This window comes from Rutilus rutilus (genome assembly GCF_951802725.1).
Source record: "Rutilus rutilus genome assembly, chromosome: 1".
Lineage (NCBI taxonomy): Eukaryota > Metazoa > Chordata > Actinopteri > Cypriniformes > Leuciscidae > Rutilus > Rutilus rutilus.
Window position 1 is genome coordinate 22,906,813 of NC_140209.1, and position 16,698 is coordinate 22,923,510.

The 16,698-nt window shown below is 36.7% G+C and overlaps 1 protein-coding gene across 2 annotated transcripts; it reads left to right on the forward strand.

Moving 5' to 3' along the window:
* The first annotated feature begins 1,689 nt into the window (after positions 1 to 1,689).
* Positions 1,690 to 15,499, forward strand: LOC311276709 (interferon-induced very large GTPase 1-like). 2 transcript variants are annotated; one of them, XM_084386563.1, is made up of 7 exons: positions 1,690 to 1,742; positions 3,393 to 3,545; positions 4,807 to 4,860; positions 4,935 to 5,513; positions 8,333 to 8,376; positions 8,598 to 8,669; positions 9,712 to 15,499. In XM_084386563.1, the coding sequence occupies exons 2-7, from the start codon at positions 3,524 to 3,526 to the stop codon at positions 14,455 to 14,457; spliced, it is 5,517 nt and encodes a 1,838-aa protein (XP_084242689.1). In that variant the 5' UTR covers positions 1,690 to 1,742; positions 3,393 to 3,523; the 3' UTR covers positions 14,458 to 15,499. The 2 variants fall into 2 exon arrangements, with proteins under 2 accessions (XP_084242689.1, XP_084242690.1); XM_084386564.1 differs by having other exon boundaries at positions 1,707 to 1,742; positions 3,437 to 3,545.
* Positions 15,500 to 16,698: the final 1,199 nt, after the last annotated feature.

The following is a 16,698-nucleotide window of genomic DNA, read 5'->3' on the forward strand; positions in this document are numbered from 1 at the left end:
ATTCCTCAATAGAATAGTAAAAATATTCAGCGTCATTGCTCCTAATATCGTCTCTATTTTTAACTTTTGATTCTATTTTTTCAGTTCTAAAATTGATTCTATCTTCGGTTCTATTCTGTTGTAGCCTTATAGGCCTATTTATATATATGAAAAATATGCCTATTAGGCTTAAGGTTTTATATTTAACCCACTTACATTTTAAAATACGGCAATTGCTGCTGTTTTGCACAATGTCCCTTTGCGCCACCTGGCGGTCATTTTGGGAACGACTTTGAAATGCGGCTGGTTTATTTTCGCCGCGGTGATTTCGCCGCGGCAGCTGGCGCGGCGGTATTAGGCATTCTGGTTGTCCACCATCTGTAGTACGAACGTGACAGCGCAACCAGAGAGCAGAGCAAAACAAAACTCTACGTTCGTTCTACGTCACGACGCTTCCTACGCTACGTCGTACATCATATGCAAGCATCCATCTCCGTGAACGCGCGTCGACCGCGACCGGAAGCCAGTTATTTTCGTTTATAAAGTTTTAAATATGTATATTTTTACGACAAAACCGCACGGATTACCCTCGGAAGGCCTTCGTTTATCCCCCTGGAGCCGGATGGATTACTTTTGTGAAGGATGCATGCACATTTGCGGACTTCAACGAGCTGGACCCCATTGCTTCACACTATAACCACTGAAAGATCTAAGACATTTTCTAAAATAACTGAAAATGTGTTCGTCTGAAAAAAGATTGACATATACATCTCGAACAGCTTGAGGGTGAGTAAATCATGGCTTAAAAATCATTTTTGGGCGAACTATCCCTTTAATGAACAAATTGAATGACAGCAATGGTTCTTCAGGCAAAGTTGTTCAGTATGAGGAGATCTATCAAATGATAGGCATCACATGATTACAGAGCCGAAATCGGACATTATGTAATATACATAATATTTAGAGGGACCTATGTGAGTTCTGTGCAGTACAACAAAGTCAGCTGTCTTTCTGTAGGGGAAAAATGTCTTTATTATGGACCTCCACATCCCCCCAACATGGCTACCACCCTTGAGTTGTGACCCATAGGCAGTCTTCCTGTAAGCACCTACCCATTTGCACAGCCAGCCCTCTACGCACACCTTGGCAATAGAATCGCCATTGGCTAGTAATTTTTTTTTTGGTTACTCGCCCGACTGATATACAATTTATTTATTTTTTATAATATATTATTATACTTTTTTCACTCCTCCTCTCACTGCAGCCGCCTACTCTCGCATACATTTCAGACGAGGCAAGGCGCATCTCAAACAAGCCTCTTGTCTACTCGTCTGCTACAACCTCAATAATGTACTTTTTCTTCAAAAAAAAGAGCATACATGCTTTTAGGGCGTAGTAGAAGTATAGGTGAATTGAGACACAGCAAAACTGTTAATTTAACACGGTTTTTATTTTTTGGTATTATAATTTTTTTTGCTGAATATAAACTTCCAGGCAAATGTGTTTTTTGGCGCTGAGTTGGAGCTAAACTGTGCTGGACTCCAGGAGCAGGATTGGGCAGCCTTGGGTTAGGACAATCTTTTACAGTGCTGTTTATTTATTTGACTCTGGGGGGCGTTTCTAGCCTGATTGGAAAGAGGTTTTTTTTTTTTTTTTCTGTCTAGGACCTTCCACTTGTTTTGTTCATTCACTCCACCCACCTGTACTTTCAGAGAATCTATTTCCTTGTTCATAAAGAGATTACATGTCACCTCAACACACAGGTATCACTTTCTTTATAACTCTTTTTCTTGATTTTGTTTTATTGTGTTAATATATTATGTAAATATATATCAGATTGTAAAATATAAGTGTTTAGTTTATAAATGCAATTCCTTTTTTTTTCAATGGTAGTGGCTTTCTCTTTAATCAGTTTTCTTTTTTTTCCTTAAAAACAAACCTGTGTCTGCATTGACTTAGTGTTGTAAAATATAAACATTTGGTAAAAACTGTACAGTCTATTAAGAATATTGCTTCATTTGGCGATTAACACATATTTGCATCGAAAGCATTGTCTTTGAGTGTAGCCCTTGCAACAATTAACATTCTTTAACAAACACAAAATGTATTCAGGTATAAATTAATGATTATCAGCTTGCATCATTATGTTGTTTTTGGCTTTTTTAGTGTATGTTCTAACAATAGTCTAACATTCTTAGAACTTTTTTTAGAGAATGGTATCCTACACTGTAAAGGCCAAAAGTTGTAATTTCATTTTAGTTAAAGAAGATATTTTTTTTTTTTTTTAAATGTGCAACGGCCTGTGGACGGGCGGGCCGGTGGGGCATGTCTGTACTTTTAATTACCTTTGTTTTATAAAAAAAATATTCAATCAACTATCATAAACTATGCATCATTGAAAGCTAACTAAACACTCAAGATTCATGTTCTGAACTTGTTTTTGCAATCAAAACAAGAGAGATGAAAGGGTTAAATTAAATGCTGAAGGACTGGCCATGTAAACAAGCAAAATAAATGGCACTACTTGTCTTTCATCTTCTTTGGTTCTGATCAGTTCGGACAAATCCAAGAAACACCAGCATATTTCAGTGTAAGGGCCACTCTTCAAAATGCATCCCACTTTTTACTTAATTATTTGTAACATAGAGCAGTTCTGATTTGATATACATATATGTAGTGTTGACACTTATGTCTTTTGGTTACCGGGTGTCTATTTGGAGTCTCCAAATGGCCTTTTTTAAAAAAATGCACAGACATATCTTGAAATAAAAGTTTACAGAGACTACATTTTTGGGAGTATTATTCTCAAATTTGAATCAAAACATGGTCAGACATTCCGTTTTATATTTATGGTATTTTCAGGCCTTTGACAACAAAGAAATCGTTTGTTTCATTCATGTATATTTTACAATATTTTACTCTTTTCCTATTCTACTTTGAGTTATTATGACTCTTGGGTAACAACATTTCAAGTGTCTGGTTTCAAAAAAAGACCAAAGTTATGAATATATACCATAGGGTTTAAGAGCTGCAGACATTTGTATTTGGGTATGTCGTTTTCAGACAATTCCCAAAAATAGGGGCGCAGATTAAGAGGTTAAAAAATAGTTATGAGTACTCTGAATACAACTACTTGAATATATTTATAATTTCAGATGATTGTAAGAACAGGACTAAACACCTGAAGGCATAAAGCCTGTTCTTCTGGTTCAGTCGTACAAGAGATCTCATGGTGTACGTTGAAATGACAAATGTTGACATGTATGATATTTCAACAGACAGTGTCACCTCTCTTCACACAACAGAGCTTAAAACAAACATGTATACATTATACAATTAGAGTGACACTGTTACAAAGTACAAAAGCAACTATTGCTGTAATTTTCCACATTTTTATTTATTTATTTTTGTAGAACCAACCAATTTTTCAACCCTGAATGAATGTAGTTGCCCACAGGGCAATGAACAGTGAAACAGAGCAAACGAGGAAACTCAGATGTGGGATGTGAACACTGAAAAAACACTCTGACAACATCACTGCAAAATGGCCAACAGGGAAGGCCGATGTAAGTGCACAATGAAACTTTAATTAAAACTTCTTTTTTTGGTTCTACTGTAGCCGGGTTTGTGTCATGAAGGTTTAGTTATATGGAAATACAGTTCTTGTCACCTTCCTAAAATAATTGCCTAAGTCATTTTAATTTTCACGTTATGTGACGTTATGTAAACTTCAATATCTCAGTGCAGAAGACAGAAGCGATTCTGAACTGCCTGAAATGAGTTATCAGTAATTCCAATCTCCTGCTTGATTCTATTTAGGTTTGTAACAAATTTGCATAATGCCAGCCTATATATCAAGAACAACGTCTATTTGCCCCTTAAACACTGTAAGGATGAGGGACTCACACTGTACAGTAATTGATTTACAGAAAAAAAGGCACTAAGGAAGATCCGGAGCTAATATTTAGATATGCTAATATGAGTTTGGTTTCCAGCACTCACAATAAATCAACCGAATCCTTTATTCAAAATATTTCAGACACTGTGAGAAAACAGTTGATTCTGTAAATGTATATAATAAGACATTTAAAGTGACACTGAATGCACGTAAATCTATTGTAGGAGATAAAAAAAGGAAAATAACATGATAGGGGCACTTTGAGTCCAGATGTGATTATTAATACTGTAGGGCTGGCTGCTTTAACATCAGCAGTCATCTACTGATGTATGTCTACTTGGAAATTAAAGCTTAAAAGGCTCTTCAGAAAGAAGTATGTTCAACAGGTTAAATACGTACTACTCTCTGGCTGAAAGAATGTCAGATATAGGGTACTGAGAATTCCAGCTATAACTGTGTTTGTTTTGGCAAGAACAGCAAGAGAAAACGTGATCAGATGATGCTGGCTACCTGAAGATGATAAAGATATAATCACCATGTATTGGTTTGATGAACTGATATTTTACATATGGCGGTGAAGCGTTTTCTCACAAATGACGGAACTTTCCGTCAATGTGGGGAAAGAGTTTATTAAAAATAATTACATATTTTTTAAATAGACTGCAAAGTTAACATTGTGTCAGAACCTCTAGCAAATTAAATGTTATTTTGTTTAGTTGTCTTTTCAGAATCATGAGAGAATCCTGATCTCTATTTAGAAAAAAAGTGATTATCAATTTATCCAGATACATTTTTCAATTTATAGTGCAGCTCTATGAGATAGAGATGGCAATCAAAAATTCTAGTTGTTACATTTATATCAGTTGATTGTGTCTACCAGTATATAGCAGACTGTTAAAAACTTTGTTGCAATGCCTTTTGTTTCGCAGCTGTTGTTAAGACTTTTGGGGGAAGAAATCAGAGCTTAGAAAGGCCTCCATCATGTAAGTATTTAAATAAAACTTTGAACAGTTTATTGACTTGATTGTACTGCTTCTTCACACAGTGTGTGTTTCAGTGAGTGATATCAGGATTGTGCTGCTGGGGAAGAACTTGTCAGAAAACTGCAGAGTGGGAAACATAATATTAGGAAAAGCAATGTTTGACAATGAAGCTCCTCCAGATCAAGTGCAGACAGAAAGAAAAAACTACAAGACAGTCATCAATGCTCCTCACCTTCTCCAGCCACATCTCTCAGACCATCAGATCATAGAGACAGTAAGAAAGTGTCTGTATCTGTCTAATCCAGGACCTCACGTGATCGTTCTGGTCCTTCAACATGATCAGTGTTCAACAGAAGATCTAGAGCATGTAGAGAAGGTGCTCAAGTCTTTCTCTAACAAGGTTTATGAACACACCATGGTGCTCACGACACAAGCATCAGACAGAGTTGAGCCGGCCAAAGTCAATGGTGTTATAAAGGAAATTATTAAAAAATGTTTTAACAGACATTACAAACTTACAAAAAACAGCTCCTCTGCTGATCTTAGACAGAAATTAGAGAATTTCGCAAAAATGAAACACTTTCTGACTTGTGATGAATTTGAAGATTCAGAAGGTTCAGAGAAATCCATGGAGCAACAGGTCACAGAAGGAGGTGAGTCTTAAAATATTTGATTTATTTTTTAACAATTAGAGATTAATTAAAAAAGTAGGCCTACCCTTATAATAAAGAAGTTTATTCAAGCATGATATCTGAATAGGCTACTTCTTTTAAATTAAAATAAGAATGTATACCTTCAGTATACTTTTTATGTATTTCTCAGAAATTTCGGGCACCTGAGACCCGTTTCAATAGCGCACACTCCGTAGGTGCAGATGAGTTGCCACGAGAACGACTGACATTTCTATCTTTTATATACAGATTACATAAATAAGAATATTTGTTTTCGTTTTGAATTAGATCATTTAATAGCAGAGACTTAAATGTTTATAAAGATATATTGCTTATCCCTGTGTGACTAGTATTCGCTGAGTTTAGTTTAAGTTTAGAGACGTGCTCCAGAAAAAAAGTTCACGGAGTCGCAGAGGCAGAACCCTGTTTATTTTCTCTATTTTACAAAAACACAATGTTTTGTTTCGAATTGTAAGTGGACACATAAAAAAATAGTCATATTTCTTAATTCTGTATGACCATAAATGACAGAGTAGGCCTATTTTAAGTCTATTTTGCTGCTATGTGAAAAAATCCAGCAAAACGTGATGGTGCGTTTGTCGACCCTAGAGGATTAACTTTAGCCTAATTAGGAAGGAATATAAATTGTGACTAAAATATGCTCACGCACATCAAGTGATGCAGTGATGGGCAGCGTTTGGCATTGCGTCGCTTTTCAGCACGAGCAGTGCTGTTGCAACTAGCAACACTACACCTAGGTCCCATCCTAACCACTGTACTAACTACAGATGAAGCTAATGCTAAAAATCTATGCTAACTTGAAGCTATCCTAACTGATGCAACACTATGCTACAAACTAGCCATGCATCTAACAATACTACACTACTGTGAATTAACTACCTAGGCTACACGAAATAATCTATATAACTATATAAATGCTATGCTAACTAGATGCTAATATACGCTATCCTGATCGTTTTCAATCCTCGCAATTCCAACTCCTGACTCGTTACAGCCAGTGGTTTTGACGGAACGATATGCTTTCATACTGGGGCTGCCAAGGGTGTGGTAAGCTGGTACCTGCTTACGTCACAGGGTACCACAACTGCCAATAGGAAAATTCAACTGCAGTAGTCACCGGTCAACCTGAAGAGGGCAGCACTCAGATGTTTTTACACCATATATTGTAGAATTAAAACGCTTTATACCCAGATGTCAAACAATTTACTCGAATCAATGAACAGCACTAATAAAGCCCCAGTCTTACAAATCATTAACTAAAAAAAGTTGTTTTAGTGTTTATTTACCCTTTAAACAGATAAAACTTAAAAAGAAGTGAAAATTATCAACTTTAGTTACGATGCAATGCTGGCCCGATTGTGTAAATGACAATTCCGTCATGTCCCGACTCCTAAACACGAGAGTGTAGTTTCGACGCTTGCCTTGTCCAACCCATTTTGAGAGACAGAGAGAGAGAGAAGACGCAGCACCGCTGAACCGCAGATTTTGAAATTACATCTTGGAGAAAGTTTTAAAATGACTGATTTGATTTTATAATCTGTGTGGATTAATTTAGGCTACTCATACAATCTACATGCTACAGGGGAATTTCCCGCAATATAAGTGGTAGACCTGTAGGAATTATTAAAATACTTATTGAAGTATTATTTGTTATATTATTTATTTTAATAATTAAAAAAGTACAATAAATGTTCAAATTTCGAATTGTTGAAAGGTGTATTTTTTATAAATGCAACACGTTCCCAAAGTCATGTGAAATAATCATGTTACATAATCGTGATTTAATACTGACCAAAATAATCGTGATTATGATTTTTTCCATAATCGAGCAGCCCTAACCTCTCGTTGAGGAGCATTCAAGTGGGACTTAAATATGCTATAGAGGGATATATAAACGATTTTAAAATAAATATGGTACGTAACACAATTCATTTGGTAGTGAGGGTTTACAGATCACAGTGCAAGCGGGAGAAGCCTCATGTTACGTTTGTCACAACGCAGATGACTGTTTTTGAGCCATCGGGTGTTTTTGACCTACACAGTAGCCTACATGACGTGAGAACAGTTAGCTATTTAGGTTTGTACGTTAGCTCACAAACTTTAATTGTAACTTAATGAGAGTATGACAACCAGACAAAGGTTTTTGAGGTTTTTTTTTTAGTTTTAAAGGTGACTGAGGCGATCACGAATTAGTGTACATAATATATTAAGGAGTTCATCACAAATTTTTAGGGGTGCTGGGTGGAAAATTACGGGGGCTAAAATCCTCCAAAAATGATCCAAGGCCCCTAACACTGATACAGTGGTAAGTCTGATCATAAATGTCTTGACGCAATGAATTATTCTGTTACAAGACAAATGATGTAGACCGAAAATTCGAAAGAAGAATGGACAGAATAGTAACTATGCCTTTTATTCTATATATTTATGGGTTCATGACAATTTTAGATTACGTTTACATGACAACAATATACAGAAAATGGAAAAGTTTGTCCTTTGTGCTTTCCGCGTACAGATGACACTGCATCTGTTTAATGAAAATAAACTGTGTTACACCGGAGAGATGTTTAACAGAGTTAAAGAGGGAAAATGAAAGTGGAAAGAATTATTTTATTTTTTGTACCTGTTTTTGTTGTTGTTTATGGGTGTGTGTGTTTGCTACATCTTTTTTATCTAATCACTTCAATATAACTTTGGTAGTACCAATGTGAGTTTTGATACAAGCACAAGAATAACCACAGAGCACCAAATAGTATTATTTTGCCCCCTTTTTTTAATAGATACAATCACAACCTCTACACATGTGAGGAGAGAAACACACAAGGTATGTGCCGTCTGAAGAAAAACTTTGTAAACCCTAATGCTCAAAATAATTAATTGGTTTGAGTAGGACAAACTTAAATTAAACCAATTAGTTCAGTCAAATTAACTTGTATGAGTATTTAGCACTTTCTTTTTCTTTCAAGTTCACAGAACTGATATATTTTAAGTAAACTAAACTGTTTCATTGTTTTGAGTTTTATGAAATTATTTCTTTTAATTTAGACGAATTTAAGTTTAACTGAAACGTCTGGGATGTCTATTCCCCAGCATGCTTTGCCGATGGCACTCGAAATGGTGAGTAAAAGCTAAAATGATATGCAATATAATGTTGTTGTTGTTTTTTTGTGTGTGCAAGATTAATGTTAAGTGGGAGATTTAGTAGTGATTAATGGTTTGTTATGCTAATTTAGAAGAATTTCTATTAATATTGGTTTTAGGATAGTTACCATAATGGTGACAAGTGGTGCATGCAGCTTGATTTGAGAGCAAAGAAATCCTTTATAATGCTGCTCTCATACAGCAAGTGCTACTTTATAATATACTGTTGTTAACATGTTAACAAATTAGTATGTTAACAAACTAGAGGTAGATTTGCTAAAGCTAGCCTTGCCACAATGCATGCTGGGAGTTTTGTACTATTATTCTTGCACCTAGCTTGCATTTTTAACATCCTTAACATTTTTAACCTCTGTTTATTCTCAACAAAAACATTTGTACATGTATGAAATCAATAATGTCAAACTGGTTGAATTTCTTGCGTTTTTGCTTTTTCTCTTCTTGTTTCTCTGTCCTTCAGTATATTGCTGTTTTAATGGAAAACAGTATGTTACTGTTTTACACTGTGTATATTTAAATTATTTAAACCTTGTATGATATGATATCCGAATTAATAGAATAAGCACAATTGCAAATCAAATAGCCGCTCTTCAAATAAAATCCGTTGCCATCTTTGCATCTCAGAAACCAAACCAGCTCTCTGTCAAGATTGTTTCTCTTTCTTTCAATGCTTGTTAACAGCAGGCGTTTGAAAGTTTCAGGAACACCATACTAACCTTCAAATGACGATTCATTAACATTAAGGAAACTGGATATTTTTGTGTGCTTTGAATGTTACAATTCAACATTCCTATTATGTTGAGTTGTTAATAAAAAAAATAACTTGAAAGAATATTTCAGGAACATCATACTAACTTTACAAAATATGCAGCTTTTTATTTTAACAATCTAAATAATTAATTTGATTAAATGATTATCAAAATCATTAGTTGCACTTATTCATCAGTGAACGCTGCCCTTCATTGCAAATTGCCAATTAATTATGCTGTTTCTATTACAGGGACTGGATTCATTAGGGAAAAAAAGATCTGAACAAGACAAAGGAAAAGAAACAAAAGAAGAAATAAAGCTCTTTGACAGACTTCATCTTGAAGGCAGGAATGATCATAAACTGAGAGCTGCATATGTTCTTCAGATAACTGAACATTCATTACAGTCCCATGAGTCTTGTGCTGAAGAGGAGCTGACTCAGACTTTTATACAAAAACTACTGATGATGAACTACAGAGCGAGATACATTAAAGTTGAGAAAAACAATGAACAATGTCAATCACAGCAAAGAGACAATGACTCATATAAAGATACGGGTGATTTTTTTAAAGCAATGTTTTTGTCTAACGAAGGAGCGAGTCAATCTGAGCAAATCCACCTGATGGATGTTCAGATGGCCATGTTTCATTGTGCTGATAGTTTCCTGAAGCAGCTGATGGTCACTAAACTGTCCCAGTGTCAGTACGCTCTGCCTCTGCTTGTTCCTGATCCAGACACACAACAGATTGAGTTTCCTCTCTGGACATTCAGACAAATCAACAAGAGCTGGAAGATGAGAAACACCAACAATGAGATCATCAGTCAAACCCATCCGATCTACAAGGCACAAACTCCAATGGTGTCTTTCTTCAGGTTTGGCTCTGTGTCTTCATCCAAGTCTCAGCTGATGAACAGTCTGATCAATGAGAAACACAACACGTTCTTCCATAGGAACTGCCCAGGCAGCAGCAGAACCAGAGTCCTGATGGATGGAGTGGTGGAGATCGCCTGGTTCTGCCCCTCTGGGAGAAACACGGATAAATTCACTGACTGTATTGCGTTCTGTAATTTACACGGTGATGCAGGAGATCATGAGAAACAGCTGCAGATCCTCACTGAAATGGCCTCAGTCAATGTTGTTCTCCTAACCCAACTGAACAGGAATGATAATAGTGCAGCAATAATCCAAAACCTGTACAGGAACAGAAAGCCACTCATTTGTCTTTTTACTGAGGATGGTTCTACTGTAACCGAGCCAATGAAAGGGAAATTCAAGATTGGTTTGAAAGACAGAAATCAGTCAGATGTATCTGAAGAACTCAGAAGAACTATAAATGATTGTCTCTCAGAATCAGCTTCTACTTTCAGACTTGAAGATTTGTCCAAACACTCAGACATCAGAGTAGATGAGGAAGATGATGAAGACTGCAGGAGAGGACGAGAAGCAGCACAGCAGATGATGAGTTTACTGGAGAAGAAAGATCTTACAGAAATCAAAGAATCATTTCTGCCTCATCAGGGGAAACTGTGGCATCAGTGGAGTCAGAAGAACAAAGAACTACATCGACCTCGAGGAGATGAGACAGAAAAAGACAAGAGTGGACAACACTCAGAGATGGAAAACTTTCGTCAGCAGCAGCATAAATCTGACATCAGTGAGTTTATGAAGATCTTCATTAAGGAAATGAACTCAAATGCTAAACATGAAAAATTGTTTTTCCTTAAATGGCTTGAAATCCTCCTGGATGAATTTACCTCAAATGACCTTTCTGATATACATCATAAATATGTTGAAAAGTGGTCAGCAGTTGAAAAACTTAAAGAGAGCAATGAAAAATCTCAACTCAAAGATGAACAATCAGAACTTGAGGGAATATATAAAGATCTTCAAGCTGCAACCTTTGGTTTGGAGCACATCATGAGAGAGATCGGTCAGATCTATGAATCATGTTCATCTGTGAAGAAGAACAAGAAAGATCTGCAGATTGACTTCTCTTCTCTCCCGAGTCTCGCAGCAGAGATGATGATCTCTGGATTTCCACTGGAGCTGATGGATGGAGATGCTGCTCATGTTCCTGTGATCTGGATCTCTGCTGTTCTAGATAAACTCATCCAGAAACTGGGAGACCAGAGAGTCTTTGTGCTGTCAGTTTTAGGGATTCAGAGCTCTGGGAAATCCACCATGCTGAATGCCATGTTTGGACTCCAGTTTGCCGTCAGTGCTGGCAGGTGCACCAGAGGAGCTTTCATGCAGCTAGTCAAAGTCTCAGACGAGATGAAAACACAGATGAACTTTGACTATATTCTGGTTGTTGACAGTGAGGGTCTTCGGGCTCTAGAACTGGCTGGAAGATCAACAAGACATCATGACAATGAATTGGCCACATTTGTTGTTGGTCTTGCAAATATGACCTTGATCAACATCTTTGGAGAAAACCCTGTTGAAATACAGGACATTCTTCAGATTGTTGTTCAGGCCTACCTGAGGATGAAGAAGGTCAAACTGAATCCCAGCTGTGTGTTTGTGCATCAGAATGTCTCAGACGTCACAGCTGGAGAGAAAACAATGGAGGGAAGGAGACGACTGCAGGAGACACTGGATGAGATGACAAAACTTGCTGCTAAAGATGAAGTCAGTGATGAAGAACATTTCAGGGATGTTATTAGATTTGATGTTCAGAATGATGTAAAGTATTTTGCTCAGCTCTGGGAGGGCAGCCCACCCATGGCACCACCAAACCCAAACTACTGTGAGAATATTCAAGAACTAAAGAAATCTATTATGTCTCAAGCCTCAAAATCATGTGGAATGATGCTGACGGACTTAAAATATCGTATTAAAGATCTCTGGGAGGCTTTACTGAAGGAACGATTTGTGTTCAGCTTCAGAAATTCTCTGGAGATTTCAGTCTACAGGAAACTGGAGACCGAATACAGCAAGTGGACCTGGAACCTTCGCAGTGCCATGATGGAAACTGAGAACAAACTACACAACAAAATAGAAAATGGAGCAGTTTCTAAGATTGAGGAAACTGATCTTCAAACAGAACTGAAGGAGACAAGTGAAAAAGTTGAAAGATCAATGTCAGAATACTTTAAGAAAGACACAGTTGCCAATATACTGATTCAGTGGAAAACCTCATTTAAAATCAAAATCAAAGAGGTTCAGGAAAACATTGTAAGAGAAACAAATAGGAAATTAAATGATATTCTTCAACAGAGAGACCTGAAGAAAAAGATTGATGCTCAGAAGACAAATCATGAAAACACTCTCTTTGAAAAGAGCAAACAACTTGCCTTAAATCTAAAAGACAATACAAATGATGAAGAAACACTGAAGAAAGAGTTTGATTTGTTTTGGAAACAGTATGTAAAGAAGATCATCACAGACACTCCGGCAATCAAAGACATTGATGTATTAAGAGATGTGAAACATCTCCTTAATGACATCTACAAAAGTCTCCCTTTAGATCACTGGAAAAAGGGCAGCGAGTACAACAACATTTTGGCTGTGCCAACCTACTCTGAATATATTATTTTGAAAAAGGAGTTTAAAGAGGCTGTAAAGCACTCATTTGCTGCTCAAACTTTGTCTCCAGAGGATGAAACCCAAATAAGATCATTTGTCACAGATGTTGCTCAGCAAACAGGCACAAAGATTCAGTCATTTAACATTTCAAAGTTGGGATACAGTAACAGCTGCATCCAACAACTCACAGATTACATCAAGAAGAGAGTAACAGAACATCAGGAAGGACCAGTGAATTATAAGTTCAAGAATGAATTCTTCATGGATTTGGTTTATTTCACCTGTGAGAGAGCAAACAAGATGGTCACTGACCAACAAAGACTGTACAGGGAAGCCAATGATCCTGCAATTTATGTTGAGAAGAAGAGAGAAGAGTACTATAGTATTTTCCAGAAATACTGCCATGGAACAACATCAGCTACCATTTTTGGTGAGATCATCTGTCAGAAACTTAAAGAGCCCATTGAGCAGAGTGTCTACAATAAGACTGCCAGAGAATTAGCAGATGAAATGAGATCAAACTGTGAATCACTAAATGGAAACAGATCAAATCTGGAGAAACACATCCTGAAGACACTGGCAGAGAAAGAGGATTTTGACAAATACATGAACTACATTGATAATCCCAGAGATCACTTCAAGAGTTTCATCAGAGATGAAGTCAGTCAGTACATCAGTGAAAAGTTCAGTGTCAGTGTTTTACCCAGGATGGAGGAGAACATTGAACTCCTTCAGCAGAAGATCATAAAAGCAGCACATGAATCTACTGAACATGTCCAAGAGAACAGAGGAGATGTTGGTTTGTGGTTGAAGAGTTTCACACAGCAGCTCTCAGATGAGCTGATCTTCTCTGAAAAAGACCTCAGTGGAGTTAAACATGATGAGGTTGATGATTTCAAACTCCTAGAACATGCAATAGAAAAAGACTTTCCTGCTTTAATGTCTGACATCAGCAGTAGATTCAACCCAAAAACATTCCCATTTAATCTGGACTGTAAGGACAGACCAGATGAGCTTCTGATTGATCACTTCTGTCAGTGCTGTTGGGTTCAGTGTCCATTCTGTGGAACCTCCTGCACCAACACCATAGAAAACCATCATGGAGATCACAGTGTTCCTTTCCACCGAAACATTGGACTAAACGGGATACATTATGAAAATACAACAAACTTGTCTGCTCATATCTGCACATCAGCAGTAGCAAACAGCAATCTATATTTTTATCCCATTGGATCAGATGATAAAATCCTCTGGAGAGATTACAGAAGAGCAGGAGGAGTTTATGCAGACTGGAGCATCACCCCTGATCTCTCTGAGCTGCCCTACTGGAAGTGGTTTGTGTGCAGATTCCAAAATTATCTTGAAAAATACCATGCTAAAACTTTCCAAGGACAGGGTGAGATTCAAGATGAATGGAGAAAATATTCAAAACAGGAAGCTATTGAGAGTTTGGATAAATGCATATAATTTCTTCCATTCATTCTCCAAACCGTTTATTCTCTGTAGGGTTGCAGGGATGCTGGATCATTCATGTAATTGAATAAGTGAAAGCTTCTTTTCCTCTCTTCAGTGAATCTCTTAAATCTAAACCTCAACTCACAGAATACATTAGAGTGAAGTCTACAGATTTTATTGAAATGCTCTGTTTTATCAAAAGATTATTCCAAAAGACCAATATCGGTGAACTTATCTATACTTTAAGATATGGCTGGGACTTAAGTGAAGATAAACAGAAATTGTGTGTATCAGTATATTGAATCCGTGTATTAGGTCTTAAATTTAATGCAGTCTAATAATTATACTGCTGTTAATGTGAATCAAACAACAAAAGAAAAATATAGCTGCAAGCAGTAATCAACCAGGTTCAAGTGGTTTACGACCTTTATACCATCTCTGCTGTTAGTGTCTATGTCGACCCGAAATGTAGGGCTGACAGCATTGCTTAATTTGTAAATAAGTAATTGTCGGATTATTATTAGCAGTTCCATCTTCAGGATCTCTTTGGATCAGAAACACTACCAGCTTTACTCGTTGATATGGAAAATGAATGATTGACTATCTATCTTGGCGATATGTACTTATTTTTATTAGAATAATTCATCAGGTATACACCCTCTCCAAATGCTACAACTATCCAAACGCTACGCTTTTTACTTCGTGCAAAACAATAAGCAGTAAGCACCAACCAATGATATTGATTTTGAACTTAAGAAAGCTGATCAAAAATATATTTGCTGAGTGCTGATAGCAAAACATAACCTCCAAATACATTTGCATTAAAGTATTTTTGAAATATTTTTCAAAAGTTCAAAATTTTATAGTGGAAATGAAATCGTATATATACATTTTGTTGAGCCAAGGATCCCAATGGTATGAAGCAATGTGTCCCCAAATTGAGACTTACCATCTGGCCAGGTTTCACATCTCTAGGCCTTATGTCAGTTTTATGGCAAAATAATTAATAATAAAATCCTTACAATTACAATAGGGATTCAGTGCTTCACGTTTGAAACCCAAAAAAAAAAAAAAAAAAAAAAACTCACTCCTCTAGACTGGATACATTTAGTATCTTTATTAAGGATTATAATGTATATTTAATGCATATAGTGAAGATTAAGCATTGTTTAATTATTACATATGATTATTCGATTTCTGTTATACTTCTGCATACTGCTAGATTGATCTTATTTTGATATCTTTACTATTAAAATTATTCCTGAAAATGTGTATGTTTTGTTTTACTTGTTTGCACACATACTGTATGCCTACAACTTGTAGGCATACAGTATGTGTTTGTTATTATTCATGAGACCAATACATACACTGAATGTAGAAATAACTGAATGCATTTATGTCTATAGACAGTTATTAATGGCACCCCTGGTAAATATGATAAAAAAAATGGCTGTAAAAAAATAAATCTGCATTGTTTATCCTTTTGATCTATCCCATATAGCAACATTGTTTCATCTTACAGCTGTAATTACAGCTGTAATTGTTCATGAAATGTCTTGTAAAATAAAAGTATTTCTGTAGAAAGTTTAATGAAAATTTATATTAAAGGTTTGCTCTTTATTTAAATTAGGATATTTTACTTTAATGTCACGGTTTTGTTTAGCAGCCATAGCTGACAGTAAATGACGGTTTGGGCTTGTTTTTTGTTTTTTTTACAGTGAAGACAAGGCACAGGTGTGGCTCAGTTTTGCGGTTTCTGGTAGTGAAGTCCGCTTCATTTCCGCAAACCAGTTCTTTTGAGCCCCTTTCACACAGCGCATTGAACCCGGGAAATTGCCGGCAAATTGCCGGAACGCCTTCTGTGTGAACGCAAACACGACCCGGGTTTAATGCCGGGATCGATGCCGGGTTGGGGACCTAGTAACATTGCCGTGTTCAGTCCCGGAACGCGCGCTGTGTGAACAAAAGCCGTAATAATGCCGTGTCGTAGTGATGACGCTGAAGCCGGGATCGTTCGCCAGCTGTGAAGCGGTACGAAATGCGCAATTTTATGATCGAATCAGAGAAATAAATGCACAAGCGTGGTTTCTCGAGAGAGAAATCGCAGCTCATAAGCAAACTGAAGACGCTGCTGAGACATTACAAGTCACATCAATGTCACGTGTCTTTCCGGGACATACACGGGTTGTGTGTGAACGCGCTCTCTGATTCCGGAAAATCACTGGCAGTGTGAATGAACCAAAATCAAATGAA